The sequence below is a fragment of the Salvia miltiorrhiza genome, chromosome 7 (assembly GCF_028751815.1).
Source record: "Salvia miltiorrhiza cultivar Shanhuang (shh) chromosome 7, IMPLAD_Smil_shh, whole genome shotgun sequence".
NCBI lineage: Eukaryota > Viridiplantae > Streptophyta > Magnoliopsida > Lamiales > Lamiaceae > Salvia > Salvia miltiorrhiza.
In genome coordinates this window covers 36,827,067-36,842,605 of record NC_080393.1, presented here as the reverse complement: position 1 = coordinate 36,842,605, position 15,539 = coordinate 36,827,067, and the positions used below count along the sequence as shown (strand labels likewise).

Sequence of the window (15,539 nt, the reverse complement as noted above, 5' to 3'; positions counted from 1 at the left end):
CTTAAGTTAGATTTTATTTAAGTTGTTTTAATTCTGCCTAGGGTTAATAATTTAATTCGCCTAGTAATTTTACAATTCGGTTTTAATTCAGTTTTAAGTTTCAGTTCTAGATTAATAATCAAAACTCTTTACTGCTTTCTTTTATTACTTTTTTCCACGATACTACTAGAAGCCCTTTAAGACTTTCCTTGAGAGATGATACTGGGTCAACTTACCATCACTAGAATGTCCTTGTTCTATTGCAAGTCAAACTAGAGGTGTTCTAGGTTGAGTCAGTTCTAAAGAGAATTACATTATTTGTGAGAACGTGAGAACCATCAAATTTAATACATTCACTGTAAAAATTAATGCATTCGCTGTTAAAATTAATGCATTAAAAAAATAAAAAAAATTGCTCCCTTCAGGATTCGAACCCAGGATCTGCATTCATCCAACAAGATAATGCATCTATCGTAAATTTTGATGATCGAATGACTGAAAATGTTTCTCCATTCATTCTTCTTTTATTTAGTGATTCTTTCTTGAACCTCTCCCTATATATATATATATATTTACAGTGGAGTGAATTGACTTCATTTGAAGAGTAGCACCGCACCGCTGCAGCAGCGTATTGTTGGGGCGCCGGCTTCAAGGGGTATTGAAATATGAATAAATGCGCGTAAGAAATTTAAATGGGTTTGGCCATTTTCTTGTTGCGTAAGCGTAACAAATCAAATTTTTAGTGTCAAATGGCCGCTCCATTATACAGACTTTATCAACTTCTTCCAAATGTTTCTTTCTCATCTTTTCATTTTACTATATACCTTTTCCATTACTGTTTTGTTTTATTTTCATTTCATCGTCTTTTTTTTATTTGATTAATTGAGGTTGGAATTGGAATATAATACTCCTTTCATGCCTAAAAATAGTACTCCCTCTCTGTCTCACTTTAAATGGCTTAAACTATAGAATAATTTTATAGTTTTAGGCCATTTAAAGTATATATTTTTATCATTTTGTACGTTCATAAAATTAGTATATTTTCATTTATAGACGTTAACTCACAATATATTATTTTATTTATTTATTTATCATATGGTTGACCCTTTCTCTACTCACAATACAATTAGTCATTATTATTATTATTATTATTATTATTATTTTCTCCACTCATAATAAATTCAATTATTTTTATTTTAATTTGTATCTAAGACTTTTTTTTACTTGAATGTACAAGTGGAATGTAACCTAATTAATGTGGTCGAAAAGATATATCCGAACATGGTATGAGTTTTCTCTATTTTCCGATCAAAATTGTGGAATGAATTCGTCAACAAAAATTTAATAAATGCAACGTGTTCAACTAAAAGACTATGCTTTGAAAATTAAGACAGAATTCAATTTGTGATATATACTTGCGAATAAATCAAATAGGAATCGTTCATAAGCGTTTCCCATTTCGGTAAAATTGATTATTTTTTGACTCAGTTAATAGTATTTTCTTTAATATTAACCAAATTGTACGTTCTTAGGGAGCTCTGCCAATTATGTCAATCAAACTTCTACTGAGCAAAAAAAAATATTGCTCTAATATTTATCTTTCTCGGTATTAACTGATACCGTCACATTCATTTCTTATAAAAATATGATTATATAAAATATCGTCAATATTTAATTACTCGAAAAATAAAAATCTTTGACTCTTCCATATTCCAATTTATTACTATTACTATGAAATTGCGTTTGAAGTTTGCTTAGAAATTGATTTCAAGGTTTCGATTAGAATTTGAATTGATTTTGAAAATATTGTTTTCACTTTTCTATAATAAAAAAATTATTAGTACTCCCTTCGCCATACTACAAATGTCTCATTACTTTTTTGAACACGAAAATTAAGAAATATTTAGAAAGTAGATAAAGTGGATTGGTGAAAATTATTTAAATAAGTATTAGGTATAGAGAGATAATATAATGCCAAAAAAGGAATATGACATTTGTACTGAGACATCTCATTAAGGAAAGTGACATATTTGTAATGGAATGAATGAAGTACTATTTTGCAGCTTCTTATCAATTATACTACTCCCTCCGTCCACGAAAAACATGCCACTTTGCTTTCGGCACGGATTTTAAGAAAATGTGAGTAAAGTTGGTAGTGGAGTAAGGGTCCCACTTTAAATGTGAGTGGAGTTGTGTGGACCCTACTACTAAAAATGGAAGTGGCATATTTTTTGTGGACGGACGAAAAAGGAAATTGTGGCATATTTTTGGTGGACGGAGGGAGTATAAATTAATGAAACTTAATTTTCCCGTCTTATGTTCCAATAATTGGTTTTTTTTTTATGACATAATTGTAGATTAATTAAGATATTCGAATAATTTTCAATAAAATTATTTTATTAATTTTATTGGGGATGAATATATCACATTAATACATGTATTTATATAATAGCATTTGAAACCCATAAATCATACCGTTACTTGGCAGAGCTAGAACGAAAAGGATTTTGAAGTTGTTTTAATTGGCCCCATTGTTTGGCTAATTACTTGCACTGTCACACAGAATACATAAATGAAAGAAACAATAGGGCCGGATGGCCCTATTGGTGATTGAAACTTAAATTTTGTCCACAAAATTTAAAATATCAATATTTGGTCATCTTTTATGTGCTCTACCTAATCTACCCTTTAACCCAATAGATCCAACAACTTCCTTTGACCCGGATCCAGATTTAGGGATTAACCCATGCCTTGTCTACCCCCCAGACCCCCGACCCCACCCACCCCCCCAAGCCAATTTTTTTTTTTTTTACTTCCCCTGCTTGTCTACCCCCAGACCCCCGACCCCCCCACCCCCACCCCCCACCCCCCACCATCCACCCCCAAGCCAAATTTTTTTTTTTTTTACTTCCCCTGCCTTGTCTACCCCCAGACCCCCGACCCCACCCCTCTCCCCCCCCTCCCACCACCACCCACCCCCAAGCCAATTTTTTTTTTTTTTACTTCCCCTGCCTTGTCTACCACCCCCCAGACCCCCGACCCCACCCACCCCCACCCACCCACCCCCAAGCCAAATTTTTTTTTTTTTTTTACTTCCCCTGCCTTGTCTACCCCCCAGACCCCCGACCCCACCCACCCACCCCCAAGCCAAAAAAAAATATTTTTTTTTACTTCCCCTGCCCTGTCTACCCCCAGACCCCCGACCCCACCCACCCCCCCCCACCACCCACCCCAAGCCAAGAATTTTTTTTTTTTACTCCCACTGCCCTGCCTACCCCCTGACCCCTGACTCTACCCCCCCACCCCCCCCACCCACCCTCAAGCCAAAAGGAACTTTTTAAACACTTCCCCTAGGGTTTAGATATTCCATTTAGGGTTTAGATTATCCATTTAGGGTTTAGATGTTTCATTTAGGGTTTAGATTATCCATTTAGCGTTTAGATGATGTTGTTGTTTCTATATTTGTTCTGCATGTTTGGCACTTATGGCACTAATAGTGCCATAAGTGCTAAAAAGACCATTTTACTTTATTTTATTTTGGATTTTCGTTGGCATTTATGACAGCACTATTAGTGCCATAAGTGCCATAAAATAAAATAATAAAGTAAAATTTTTTGGTTTGGGGGTGGATGGGGTGGGGTGGGTGGGATCGGGGGTCTGGGGGGTAGACAGGGCAGGGGGAGTAAAAAAAAAAATTTCGTTGGCACTTATGGCACTATAAATGCCATAAGTGCCTAACCCGACCCGCGTGCCTGATCCTACCCGGCACGCGACCCGCGCTCCTGACCCTACCCAGTCCGCCCAATTAAGGGCAAAAACGTCCCAAAGCTATAAAAATGGCCAAAATTTATGTTTTTTCAATGAGTGGCCAAAATTTGTGTTTTATGCTTCATTTTGGCTACCTCAAAATTTTTCTCTAAATGAAAATCCGTAAATAAATCACAAAATTCAGAGTGAAAATGTAATTGTAATATTTATATTATATTATATGGTTGTAGAGAGTATATAAATATGTGCAGTGTAGTATCCCTCCAACATAACTGTCAGCCCGTCGTCTCCGCTCCTTTCTCTCTCTCTTTCCATTTCAATTCCTTTCTCCCTCCCAAAACACTGTATAAACCTTCTCCTATGGAAAATCCTCTACCACCTGCCCTCGATTTGCCTCGGGATATCATCCACACCGAATTCGATGCCAAAATTGCACAAAATCTCAGCCCCCAAACCGACGCACTCATTGCGGATTCTCCCGACGACCGATCGGATTCTCACCCGAATGGAGTGATCATCCCGCCGCACTCGCTTCTTCCCAAGCCGGAGGCTCCCCCCGGGCTGCTGGAGAGGTCGCTCTCCATGCCGGAGACGTTCGATTCCCCGGCCTCCGCCATCGGGAAATTCTTCCGGGAGAAGAGCAACAGCGTATCGGAGGCGCTTAAGCGCATATCTTCGCTCACCAAGGACGACGACGACGAAGATCTCCTGGTGAAGGAGTTCAATCTGGTCGGAGTTAAGGTGGTGAAGACGTTGAAGCAGGGGATGAAGGAGATGAAGGGGAGAATCAGCTTCTTCTCGCGGTCGAACTGCCGCGACAGCACCGCCGTGCGGTCGTTCCTGCGGGAGAGGAATCTGAGTTACGTGGAGATCAACATCGACGTGTACCCGGGGAGAGGGAAGGAATTGAGAGAGAGGACCGGCGGCGCCTCCGTGCCGCAGTTGTTCTTCAACGAGAAGTTGATCGGAGGACTGGTGGCGCTGAACTCGCTGCGCAACAGCGGGATGCTGGAGGCCAAAATGGAGGAGATTCTGGGGACGAAGTGCCCCGAGGACGCACCGGCACCGCCGGTGTACGGCTTCGACGAGGAAGGCGAGGTGGTGGTGATGGATGAGATGGCGGAGATTGTGAAGGTAGTGCGGCAGAGAGTGCCGATCCAGGATCGCATAACAAAGATGAAATTCGTGAAGAATTGCTTCTCCGGCGCGGAGCTCGTGGAGGAGCTCATCCACCAATTGGACTGCGGCAGGAAAAAGGTACCGCCTCTCTCTCTCTCATTTATTTGTTTTATTTATTTATTTTACCGTCCAATACGTTGGTTTCTACGTTACATCGATTGGAAGGGATTTCTGTTATGATTTCTATTTAACTATATAAGTGTTAATAGAAATGCGAGGATGCCTTTATTTTTTCCTCATAATATTTTCGTGAAAGGACATCATTTTTTAAATCAATGTGTATGTTTTTAGCTACCTTTTTCGATGCATCCAAAACTAATCCAAATAAATCGCTCATGTGCTTTGTTTTGAATAATTCTGAAATAAAATCTCACATGTGTTGTTGATACATGAACACCTTTTGCGATTATACAATTTCCCCCCTTTTGAACATATTTCTAGTAGTATATCTTAGTGACGAACACGAACATATTAAGTTAGTTGCTTTAGGCATAAATTGGAAAATAATTAAATTCTAATACGCATCTCACGGCAAAATTTAAGATTCGAGAGCTAATAAATATTAATAAATGATTGTTTAATATGATTAAAATATTGTTTTTGGTGATCTTCTGTTAATATGTAGTTGAGTATCAAGACCGTTGAAAGTAGTTCACCGGTTTAGGCTTTTTTTATTAAAATATTTTGATAATTGAAAGCAACTAATATAACAGTGAATGTGGGTGATCTCGTGTTTTAGTTGTAGAAAATGATCAAGAATGTGAAAGCGCTAATAATTAAGGCCACAAGGGGATTAATGATTGCACTCTTGGGCTAAACTAACCAATCAAGCAATGATGAAAGTTGGGTGCTAAAAAATTTAATTTACTTATTTTTACCTTTTTTTCCTAAAAGAATTTAAAAAAAAAAGTATTGGTACACACGGTTGATTGATTTATGGCTAGTATTCTACTAATTAGGGGTTTATTATTTTTTGTACGATTATATTGTTTTTAATAATGTTTTAAGTCCATAACTTTCATACTTTATAAAGTCTGTTTTCTTTTTTTGCCTGTGACCGATGGCCATAAAAACGGGACGTGCCGAATATGGTGTTTGTCCAAATTTGCTCAAAGCTTTATTTAGCTCTCACGTTATGTTAGATGTGTTAATTTATATAGTTTTACAATAAAATTGAGTTAATTTGGAACGAGGATTATGATAAATGAACCTGAATATTTTAATTTATTTGTTGTATTTGCTGAAGAGCGAGTTAGGATAAGCTTTGTTGAGCCGCGTGTGGAATGCTTTAATTTGATTTCCGAATCCATAAAAAATTAGTGTGTTGATTTGGTCAAAAAAATGGATTGGATAGTATGGTCATAATTAATTCTGAATTGTTAATTGGTGTTTTGCATGTCAACTTTGCATCTAATGGTCACTATAATTCAATTATGTGACTGGGTTATGGCGGTCGATTCCATATTCGCGTCTTCGTAAATGCCGATAATTTTGGCAAGATAAACGTCGTTCCTTTGTCTCATAGGACTCATGAAAAGTTGGAAAGCAACAATTGGATTCATATGTGAGGTCGCAATAATTATTTTACTATTAAAGATTTATTATTTTTTGCCTTTAATTATAGTCTTTTTTAGCACTAGGCTAAGTTGACTTTGGATATTAAACAAGTATTAATTTCTTGTGTTTATATTTCAAACGTCCATAGCTACTTAAAAGTGATTGGTTCACAGTCTCTGACTTGTAGGATTCTACTGTAGTGCCTGCATGCTTTTTTTACATCATTTTCCATATATTTTTGCTGGAAATTTCCACCTTGAAACTTAAATAATTTTCTCATACATGTATGAGTCTCTGGAATTTTCTATGATTATGACTCGGGACAGAGCAAAACGGAATATTCTTTTCATTGCATACATTTAGAATTAGTGTTAGTATTTATGACAAAAAGACCTGCTCCGAAAGAAGATGTACCAATTTCTGCTAAGAATATAAGATTAAGTATGGAAACTTATTGCGTAGAACAGAAAAAGGTGTCGTAAACTGCTCACATATTTTGGTGCAAGAAAGATTATTCTTGGTTGTGATAGATTATGTTTAATTTATATTTTCTTACTTAAATAACTTTTGGTATACCTAAATACTTCCTCAGGCCATTGAGATCGGGAAGGAGCTTGCGAGAAGGCATTTTATTCATCATGTCTTCGGGTAAGAACGTTTTTGATGAATCCACAAAAAGATACAGCAAATGTAGAACCTGCAATGTAAAATTGATGTATGATGCAGCAACAATGAATTTGAGGATGGCAATCATTTCTATCGATTCCTAGAGCATGAGCCCTTCATACCAAAATGCTACAACTTCAGAGGAGTGGTGAATGATTCGGAGCCCAAGGATGCGGCTGCAGTGAGCCGAAGGCTCACCTGCATAATGTGGGCTATACTCGAGTCGTATGCCTCGGATGATCGACTTAATCTTGATTACATTGGAATCAGCAACAGCGAAGAGTTCCGGAGGTATTAATGGAGCTTGTTTCTTTAGTACTCCATACTTGGTAAATTAAATGTTGAATATTCTGATATGCAGATATGTGAATGTGGTGGAGGATCTACAGAGAGTAGACCTCCTGACTCTTTCCCATGATGAGAAGCTGGCGTTCTTTTTGAATCTGCATAATAGTATGGCCGTTCATGCTGTTATTAGAATCGGTGACCCCGGTGGAATGCTTGATCGGAGGCCCTTCTTTTCCGATTTCATGTATGTAATCGGGGGCCACCCGTATTCTTTGAATTCCATCAGGAATGGCATTCTGAGAAGCAACCGAAGACCCCCGTTCTCGTTAATAAAGCCCTTCAGTAAAGGCGACAAGCGCCTAGAGGTAATCAGACTCATCAACCTGACTTGTTGGTGTGGTAGTATGTATATATGAATGAGATTGTGTTGTGCAGTTGAGTTTTGCGAAAGTGAATCGATTGATTCATTTTGGGATGTGGAATGCAACAAGAGGAAGCCCGTCGATCAGATTCTTCAGATGGCAAGGCATCGAATCTGAACTGAAGAACGCTGCAAGGGAGTATCTCCGGAGGGAGGACGGAGTGCAGGTAGACCTCGGCAAGAGGACGGTGTACCTCCCCCGTATTATGAAGTGGTGAGTTAGAATTAGACGATGACACGACATGACACGACACGACGTGGTCTCTTAACTTTTGAAACATGGCAGGTACAGTGGTGATTTCGGGGAAGAGAAAGAAATCCCCAAGTGGATGATCAACTACTTGGATGCAAGTAAAGCAGGTCTTTTGTCGCACCTGATGAGTGATGGGGGGTCTGTTAACATAGCCTACCAGGATAATTATGACTGGTCTCTCAATTCCTGATCATGCTCTCCCATTCTTCTTCTTCTACTGGTGTACATAGTTGAGAGTTTTGGAGTTTTGGTGTGTTGGGTTTGATACAATTCAAAGAGTAATCAGTCTATAGCTGCTCCATCTTTCCATGGTTTCATGAAAATTCTGCCATGGACCAGAATTTTGATTACACATGTTTATTGTGTTTCTACCTAGAATAAGTTTATTGCGCCCCTATGATATATACTATACTTTTTTTTTTCTACTATAATTTACCAATACACTTTCTCAACATTTTACTATTCAACATCTGTTAGGGCTATACTGCATTTCCTGATAAAGGATTGGGTGAAGTAGAAGAACAAAATCATGATACATATGAAGCTGGAAGAGAAACAATAATAAAAATAATAAAACTAAGTTAGAAATTTACAAATTCAATATGATCTCGGTTTTGGGAGTTACAACATTTGCATGCTAAAAGGAAGTCGAATAGAGAAGCAATTATGTGACCAACAATTGTCTTCCAAGCATGCGGCAAGGTTGAGCATATACAAGATAAATTAGTTATATCTACTTCTTTTCCTAACATGCTGCCCTTAAAAAAAAAAAAAAAAAAACGTGGGATACATACACATATTTGGGCAGTCAAAATCAGGAACTGCGACTAGCAATCACTCCTCCCAAGTGACTGAAACCATTGAATTGGCAAGACCCGACTCTTCGAATGTTGAAACGGCATCAAAATCTAAAAACCTCGAAGCACCCGGAATAGCTTGGGTCAAGCGAAATGGCCTGATGCTGCCAAGCTCTGAATAGCAGAATGACCACAGCAGCTGATAGCAAATATGCGTAAATACACCCGGAGCCTCAAATTGATAAGTTTAATGTATCCACTACCATCCTTGACATCACGATAACTAGCAGAAAAGATTCAGACAGCAATTAATAAACACTTTACCTGAACTGGATCGGTGCGGAGGAAGTTCCTCTGAACTCTACGCCCATCGGGAAGACGCACTCCAACTCTGCAGATTAGATTCTTCTCACCCTTAGGTTCTTCAGGCAAAGGTAAATAAGCATTGGCTTCATTCCCTTCTTTTAGGTCACCTCCATCAAAATTCTCCATAGAGACTGCCAGTGCTCGCTGCAATTCTTCATCTTCGTCATTATTATCAGCTGCAGCCAAGTAAGGATATGTGATTATCAGAGTTCAGACAGCTACCATTCAACCACTATCTAACAGAAATAGATATAGAAAAAAACCGGAACCACCGAACCACAGAGCAATGCCCAGTTATCATAACTAGATTCATTTTTTGAGCTCCATATGTCATCTAAAACTTTTAGGTAATCCTTTAGGTTGTATAAGAATTGTCATTCATGCAACATAACATTTTTTTTCATGGCTTCAGTTGCTGAAAGATAATTAAGCACTTCCAGAACTGGTTTCTCATACTCTTTGCACTTCATTTCAAAAAGATGTTCACAAAATCTACACATGCATCAAAATAGATCACCTGCCAGCCTCTTCAAGTATTTAACATTATTTAATCCTTTCATCTTTGAAGCTCTCTTATCTTTGTTCAAGCATCAGAAGTAACATTATTTAACAGATGAAGATAATCACTAGAAGTCATGAACATCAAGAAAACTAGAAAAACGTGGCCTACATTGAAGCTGAGGAGTTGGCATCCGAGAAGCTTCTCTAGGACGCTTATGAGAGAGACTGACATGATGACCTGAGGGGTTGCTGTCCATGAACGGTAGCAGATCCTAGAGCAGAAAAAAGTAACGGACAGATCAGCGACATAGTAATAAACTTTTATCCGCCTCAATGAAGTTACAAAGTCCTCTTGAGGGTGTGAGTTTATTTTGGTTTTGAAAGAAGGATACACATCTTAACAACTTTACATGCATATGCGCACAGCAACATCGGAAATAGCTCATTTACCTCAAGCAACTTTTCAGGTTGAACCATCCCACGCCAAGCATGCATTTTCTGACCTGTTATGGGATCAATCACAAGAATGACTGGGATAGAGTCTAACTTGTAATAAGTGCAAACCTTGCTGCCCTGTTCTGTATCATCATATACCTATAATGCGCAGAATGGTGGGTGAAAATCATATAAGAAGCAAAAATAACAGCTTCAAACAAAAAGAAAAAAGAAGGAACAATCATTACACACATGCTTCAAAATAATTCAGGCAGCATATATTTTTTATAGTGCGTAGAATAATTGGCAATTGGCAACTAGCAGGATAATATTTTATAGACGACAATGGAGAATATTTGAATATAACCTCTAAATAAACTTTAAAATTCAATTACAGATATAGACGAAGGCAGGTCAAAGTTGCCTATAGTGCAAGCAAAAGAAGATTGCCAACACAATTATAATTGAAATCAAATACTTTGACTAGCAGAAGGTACTGCCACAGTAACTTATGCTATATATTATTGTGGTTTACAGAGTAAAACATCAAAAGGCAGTAGCTGTTATCCATTGGAAAAGCTTACAAAGTATATAATTACATTCACCATAAGAAGAACGCAATTGAAATTTACAGCCCATCATGAGCCATTATAGCAACGAAAGAATACATACTTGCCAGAAGATGAAGTTAGTTTTGATGGTTTGAGCAATAGCTTCATTTGCCCATGTGTCACGGTTAAGCTTCAAAGCAGGAAACAGTGAGTCAAGACATGCATCATGAAGTATTTGATCAAAACCAAATCATATTAGAGAGAGAGAGATTAAGAAACCCGGGAAGAAGGTAGGTCAAATTTCCAAGGTTATAGAGAAGATACCTTAGGGTAAAATGATCAACTAGTACAAGCATCACCTAACATGGTTGTAGAGAAACCAAAATTTGGATCTAGAAGCGTAACATAGATCCCTACAATAACATTTTAAACTCCAATTCCTACAAAAGAATCCTGCAACATATTTTTGTAGCATTTGCATAATTCTACAAAAGAATGCTGCAAAGGAAGGATTTGTATGGAGACACAGAAAGCAATGTGCAAAATTATTATAGCAACCAATAAATTATCATCTTTTGCTGCAACACATCAGCCAAAGATAATTCGTCTTGATTAAGAGGTCCCCATTTCTACGCATCACATTAACAAGCATCCATATTACAAGTTATATAGCTTTTCAAGCAACTGCATTTACCAAGTGGCCTAAGTCAAGGATCTTTACACCAGCTGAAGGAATTCATCCTTTATCTCAGTTATCCTGAAAAATCTGCCACATGTCCAAGTCTATCCAGGTTTACAAGGAGTTTTAGCAGCCAAACGCATAGGCCTTTTCAGCAATTCATGGCATTTGTATTTCAGAATTACCAGGGCAATAATGTGATTAATAACTTCAGATTTTGCAAGACCATAACCTCTTTTTTCGTCCAAAATACAGTATCTCTTTTGTGCTCTACCACATACATACACACACCCACCAGAGGCACACAAGAGGTTGAGATAATAAAATGAGTACCGTATGTGAGCTGAACTCCTTGGTGGACTGCATGTTTACAATAAGCCACTTATTCTGCATCCTCGCATTATCTTTAGCCTGTACAAAAATAAAAGTAATTCATGGCCAATATGGGGTGAAAATTACAGTCATGCAGTCTCCTTCCACGAAAGATCACACGGCATAATATGCAAAACAAAGAAAACAAATATGAAGCTGGCATTCAGTAACTACAAGAATGGCAAGAAAAGGATTGTGTGCAGTAATTCCAATTCTTAATATATAGCTTTGTCCTGCCAATTGGAAAAAAGAAAGAGTAATTATCATAGATTTATTATCAAATAAATTACATGGCAATCCTGAGGAATCCCAACATAATTTCATAGGTCCTATCTCCTCAACTTAGCCCATAAATGAAAGAGATGCCAATGATGATTGGAAAAGGAATCTAACAAGATTGGGCAGCACGCAGGAATAAGTTCTCAGATGTTGTATATTAGCCATTAGGACATAGAAACCAATTAAAATTGTTTCTCACTCAATAACCTGGTAAGACAAACGCTTACAGTGAAACGAGAATAGTTTATCACAGAAAATGAAAGCAGATATGGAGTTCCTTCCAGTAAACACCCAACCAAAAGAAGCGTCAGTTATATCAGAGTTTCTTGGATCATTTTCTTAAAGAATAAAGCTAGAAACCTTTTCAAAAGGTCCATGGAACATCAATGCGAAAGGAGGACGATATAAAGATGCAAGATTATCCTGAGTTCGATCCACTGCAGAAGATGATGAAGCACCTTCTGTTTCCCACACTCCAGGATATTTCATTTCCTCCTCAAAATTGCGGAATGGAACAACAGAATGAGCTGCATGTGATGAATCTCTTGCTCCGGGCGATCCGCTACCGACAAAACATGCTTAGTAAGTTAGCAAAAAGAAAAATGAGGAAAACGCACATAAAAATAACAGAAGACAAAATCCAGCCTCATGAATGAATCACCAGTGCTAGTATTTGAAAAGAAAGAGAACACAGGAAATGTAGGTTGCTGGTGAAACATCATCTACAAACAATGGATGCTAATATTCTATTATGGTTTCTCGATCATTTCCATATATTTACATTGTCATGTTGCTTTTATATTATATAGCAAAGAAAGAACTATGATAATCCTAATATATTTTATGAAGGCTAAATTGTCAATGCGAATATGCACTACACTAACATTCTACAGAGATGGACCATGTAAATAGGATTCCTGTGTGTGTCATAAACAAGAAAGAAAGTAGTATACCTATAGAGCATTGGACTGTCATATAGAACATCCCTTTTCACAGGTAAAGGTGGCCGTACATCCTCCCCGTCAACCTGTCTTGTGTATTTCTCTACCAATTCCTTTTCCAGTTCATTGTCATATAGAACACCCCTTTTCATAGGTAAAGTTGGCCGTGCATCCTCCTCATCAAGCTGTCTTGTGTATTTCTCTACCAATTCCTTTTCCAGTTCACTGTTGGAGAGAGAGATAGAGAAACATAGAGAGGAAACATTTTTGAATAATATACAACAAAACTAGAAAACAGAGAAGGATTCGTGTTTCTGCAGGTGTACGTGCCTGAGATTTGGATGATTGAGGGGCATATCACTTTCTCTTGGTGGAGAATATGCAGATTGTGTACCTAACCCACCTTCATTTCCTACATAAAAATGTTGAATAGCTTCCTCGAGCTTCCATCCAGTAGCCTGCATTTTGAGAAATTTTCCCGAGGGAACTCTCAATCTTGACAGCATAAATATCAAAAAGATTCTCTATGCAGTTGAACAAAATTAAACATAGTTTATTTCCATAAATAACACAATTTATGCATCATTTTTCAATTGCAACACGTCTTTTAATATGCGCAATGACAACACCACTTTTGACGTTTTTGCAGCTACAACTGGTGAGGGGTGTCTATCGTGTCCGGCATGTTTTCTACAACATTTTCAAAGTTGTATTGTAATTGCTGAGTGGTGTATAGGCTGTCACATTTAAGACAATTAACCCCATTAAATATTAAAAAATACTTTATGCCGCAATAGCTACAAAATCTTAAATAGCAATGAAGAAGCCATGCATGCAGTAGCCAAGAAGTGAAATAGTAGCAAACTTCTGACAATCTCATTGGGTGTAGTAGCAGTTGGGTTAGCAGTGAATATCATTATGCAAATGAATGTCAATTGTCCTAGTATTGTAATCGTACAAACTAATGGCCACCTTCCAAGTTGGAAAGAAAAAGGGACATTGAAAGATTACACCACCTTCAACCCTATATAAAATTTGTGTCTATTTATGTCTTTATTTTCTGCTTTACTAACACTCTCGCATTGCACAGTTTGTTAAACACAAAGCAAATGATTATCAAAGTCGGTTTAACCAGAATGTGCAAACTGTAAGATCAGCTAATTGACTCAGCAATAGGTCAATAGACTCTGACTGGCTGATAAGCTTCACGATTGTTAAGTTCACAGAAGATTTCTGCACCCATAGTCTTGAGCAAGACTTAGTTCAACAAAGTGACTTGGTACTAAGTAGAAAAGCTATCGGTCACTTGCTCACAACTAAGTCCTAAATACTCCATCCACTCTGGGATAGCTAACCATTTACAATTATCTACATAACAGAAATCTGAATAGCGACAATGAGGAAAGTCCTATCCCTAAGACTTATGTCTTTTCTTTAGGGACCAATAGTAACTTTACTCACTCACTCCCTTGAAAGAGAAATAGAGCACCAGATTCTTCACTCAAAGTCCTTGTTTCACTCTTTCGTATAGAACTGCTCTTTTCTAACTATCCAAATACGATTCTGTAATTATCTTCTCTTTTTAACACTATCTCATTAGGAAGAATTCATGTTAAGCTCGTAGGTCTCCAATTAGCATTAAGGCAACAACTACCAAATTCTATAACATTATGCAATCTGAAGATGAGAAATGTACATGGGATGGGCATCCCGTTTTACAAGGAATACAATCTAATTTATCAACAGAAACAAGTAAACCTACACAATTAAGCAAGACCAATGCGCATTTTGCACAATTTATTCAGGTCCTTCAACGCATTTGGGTAACAGCAAGAAAAAATCAATTTTTTGTCATTTGATGAGATGTAGTAGCCCTATCTTTTTATATAGATTATTATCACAATTCTAATCAACAGCTAGGTCCTACAGATAGCAGTAACACTCATATTCATATCTCATTTCCAGATCTTTCTCAAAGCCAATTGCAATCCTAGTGTTTCTTGAACGGTTAATAACATAATTTTATCAATATTCAACACTGTATATGATAAAGATGATCATAGCATATAATGAATTAGTACGCAAGGACGCATCAACTTTGAGTCTTTGACACAACATATGAATTCAACAAGATCAGAAATCCCCCGAATTCCTATCACTGCATGCTAAAAGCATCACGGGGAAACTCGATCAAATAGTTATATATAGAAGAAAATGCAACAGAAATAAGGGGGAAGTGCAAAGGAGACCTGAAGGAAGTGACGAGCGGTATCGGCGGTTTGGCCGACAGCAATTTCGAGAAAGGAAGAGACCATGCCAGCAGAAAACCCCTCCTCCATTGACATTTAGACTACCAAATATTCCCACCAAATAATCTGAAGAAGAATAGTAGTAGTAACATTTAAGAAACACTGTAGTCTTTATCACGTGGCTGCATTTTAGAGCATAAAATCTGGAAGTCGTCTCCATTTTCATTTAATCATTTTCATCTTCATCGCTCTTATTTT

At 37.5% G+C, this 15,539-nt stretch overlaps 2 protein-coding genes across 3 annotated transcripts; one reads left to right on the top strand and one right to left on the bottom strand.

The window, feature by feature from the left end:
- Window positions 1–3,937: 3,937 nt before the first annotated feature.
- On the top strand, window positions 3,938–8,563 carry LOC130996288 (uncharacterized). Its single transcript, XM_057921792.1, has 6 exons — window positions 3,938–5,004; window positions 7,076–7,131; window positions 7,210–7,440; window positions 7,511–7,802; window positions 7,873–8,072; window positions 8,145–8,563. Exons 1-6 carry the CDS (start codon window positions 3,991–3,993, stop codon window positions 8,299–8,301), a joined length of 1,950 nt encoding a protein of 649 aa, XP_057777775.1. The 5' UTR covers window positions 3,938–3,990; the 3' UTR covers window positions 8,302–8,563.
- A 93-nt stretch (window positions 8,564–8,656) lies between these two features.
- LOC130996289 (plant UBX domain-containing protein 7-like) lies at window positions 8,657–15,539 on the bottom strand. 2 transcript variants are annotated; one of them, XM_057921795.1, is made up of 11 exons: window positions 15,282–15,517; window positions 13,363–13,490; window positions 13,045–13,257; window positions 12,452–12,653; window positions 11,774–11,851; window positions 10,883–10,951; window positions 10,226–10,369; window positions 9,945–10,047; window positions 9,233–9,450; window positions 8,900–9,107; window positions 8,657–8,864 (listed from the first exon to the last, which is right to left on the bottom strand). In XM_057921795.1, exons 1-10 carry the CDS (start codon window positions 15,375–15,377, stop codon window positions 8,946–8,948), a joined length of 1,413 nt encoding a protein of 470 aa, XP_057777778.1. In that variant the 5' UTR covers window positions 15,378–15,517; the 3' UTR covers window positions 8,657–8,864; window positions 8,900–8,945. The 2 variants fall into 2 exon arrangements, with proteins under 2 accessions (XP_057777778.1, XP_057777777.1); XM_057921794.1 differs by having other exon boundaries at window positions 8,657–9,107; window positions 15,282–15,539.

Excerpts from the sequence above, each read along its gene's own strand:
- LOC130996289 (XM_057921794.1), bottom strand. The coding sequence starts at position 15,377 with ATGTCAATGGAGGAGGGGTTTTCTGCTGGCATGGTCTCTTCCTTTCTC. Across the intron at positions 12,654-13,044 it reads GACAGTCCAATGCTCTATAG|CGGATCGCCCGGAGCAAGAG; the intron begins GTATACTACTTT and ends TTTTGTCGGTAG. Across the intron at positions 9,451-9,944 it reads GCCAACTCCTCAGCTTCAAT|CTGATAATAATGACGAAGAT; the intron begins GTAGGCCACGTT and ends ACTTGGCTGCAG.
- LOC130996288 (XM_057921792.1), top strand. The coding sequence starts at position 3,991 with ATGTGCAGTGTAGTATCCCTCCAACATAACTGTCAGCCCGTCGTCTCC. Across the intron at positions 5,005-7,075 it reads TGGACTGCGGCAGGAAAAAG|GCCATTGAGATCGGGAAGGA; the intron begins GTACCGCCTCTC and ends ATACTTCCTCAG. Across the intron at positions 7,441-7,510 it reads AACAGCGAAGAGTTCCGGAG|ATATGTGAATGTGGTGGAGG; the intron begins GTATTAATGGAG and ends TCTGATATGCAG.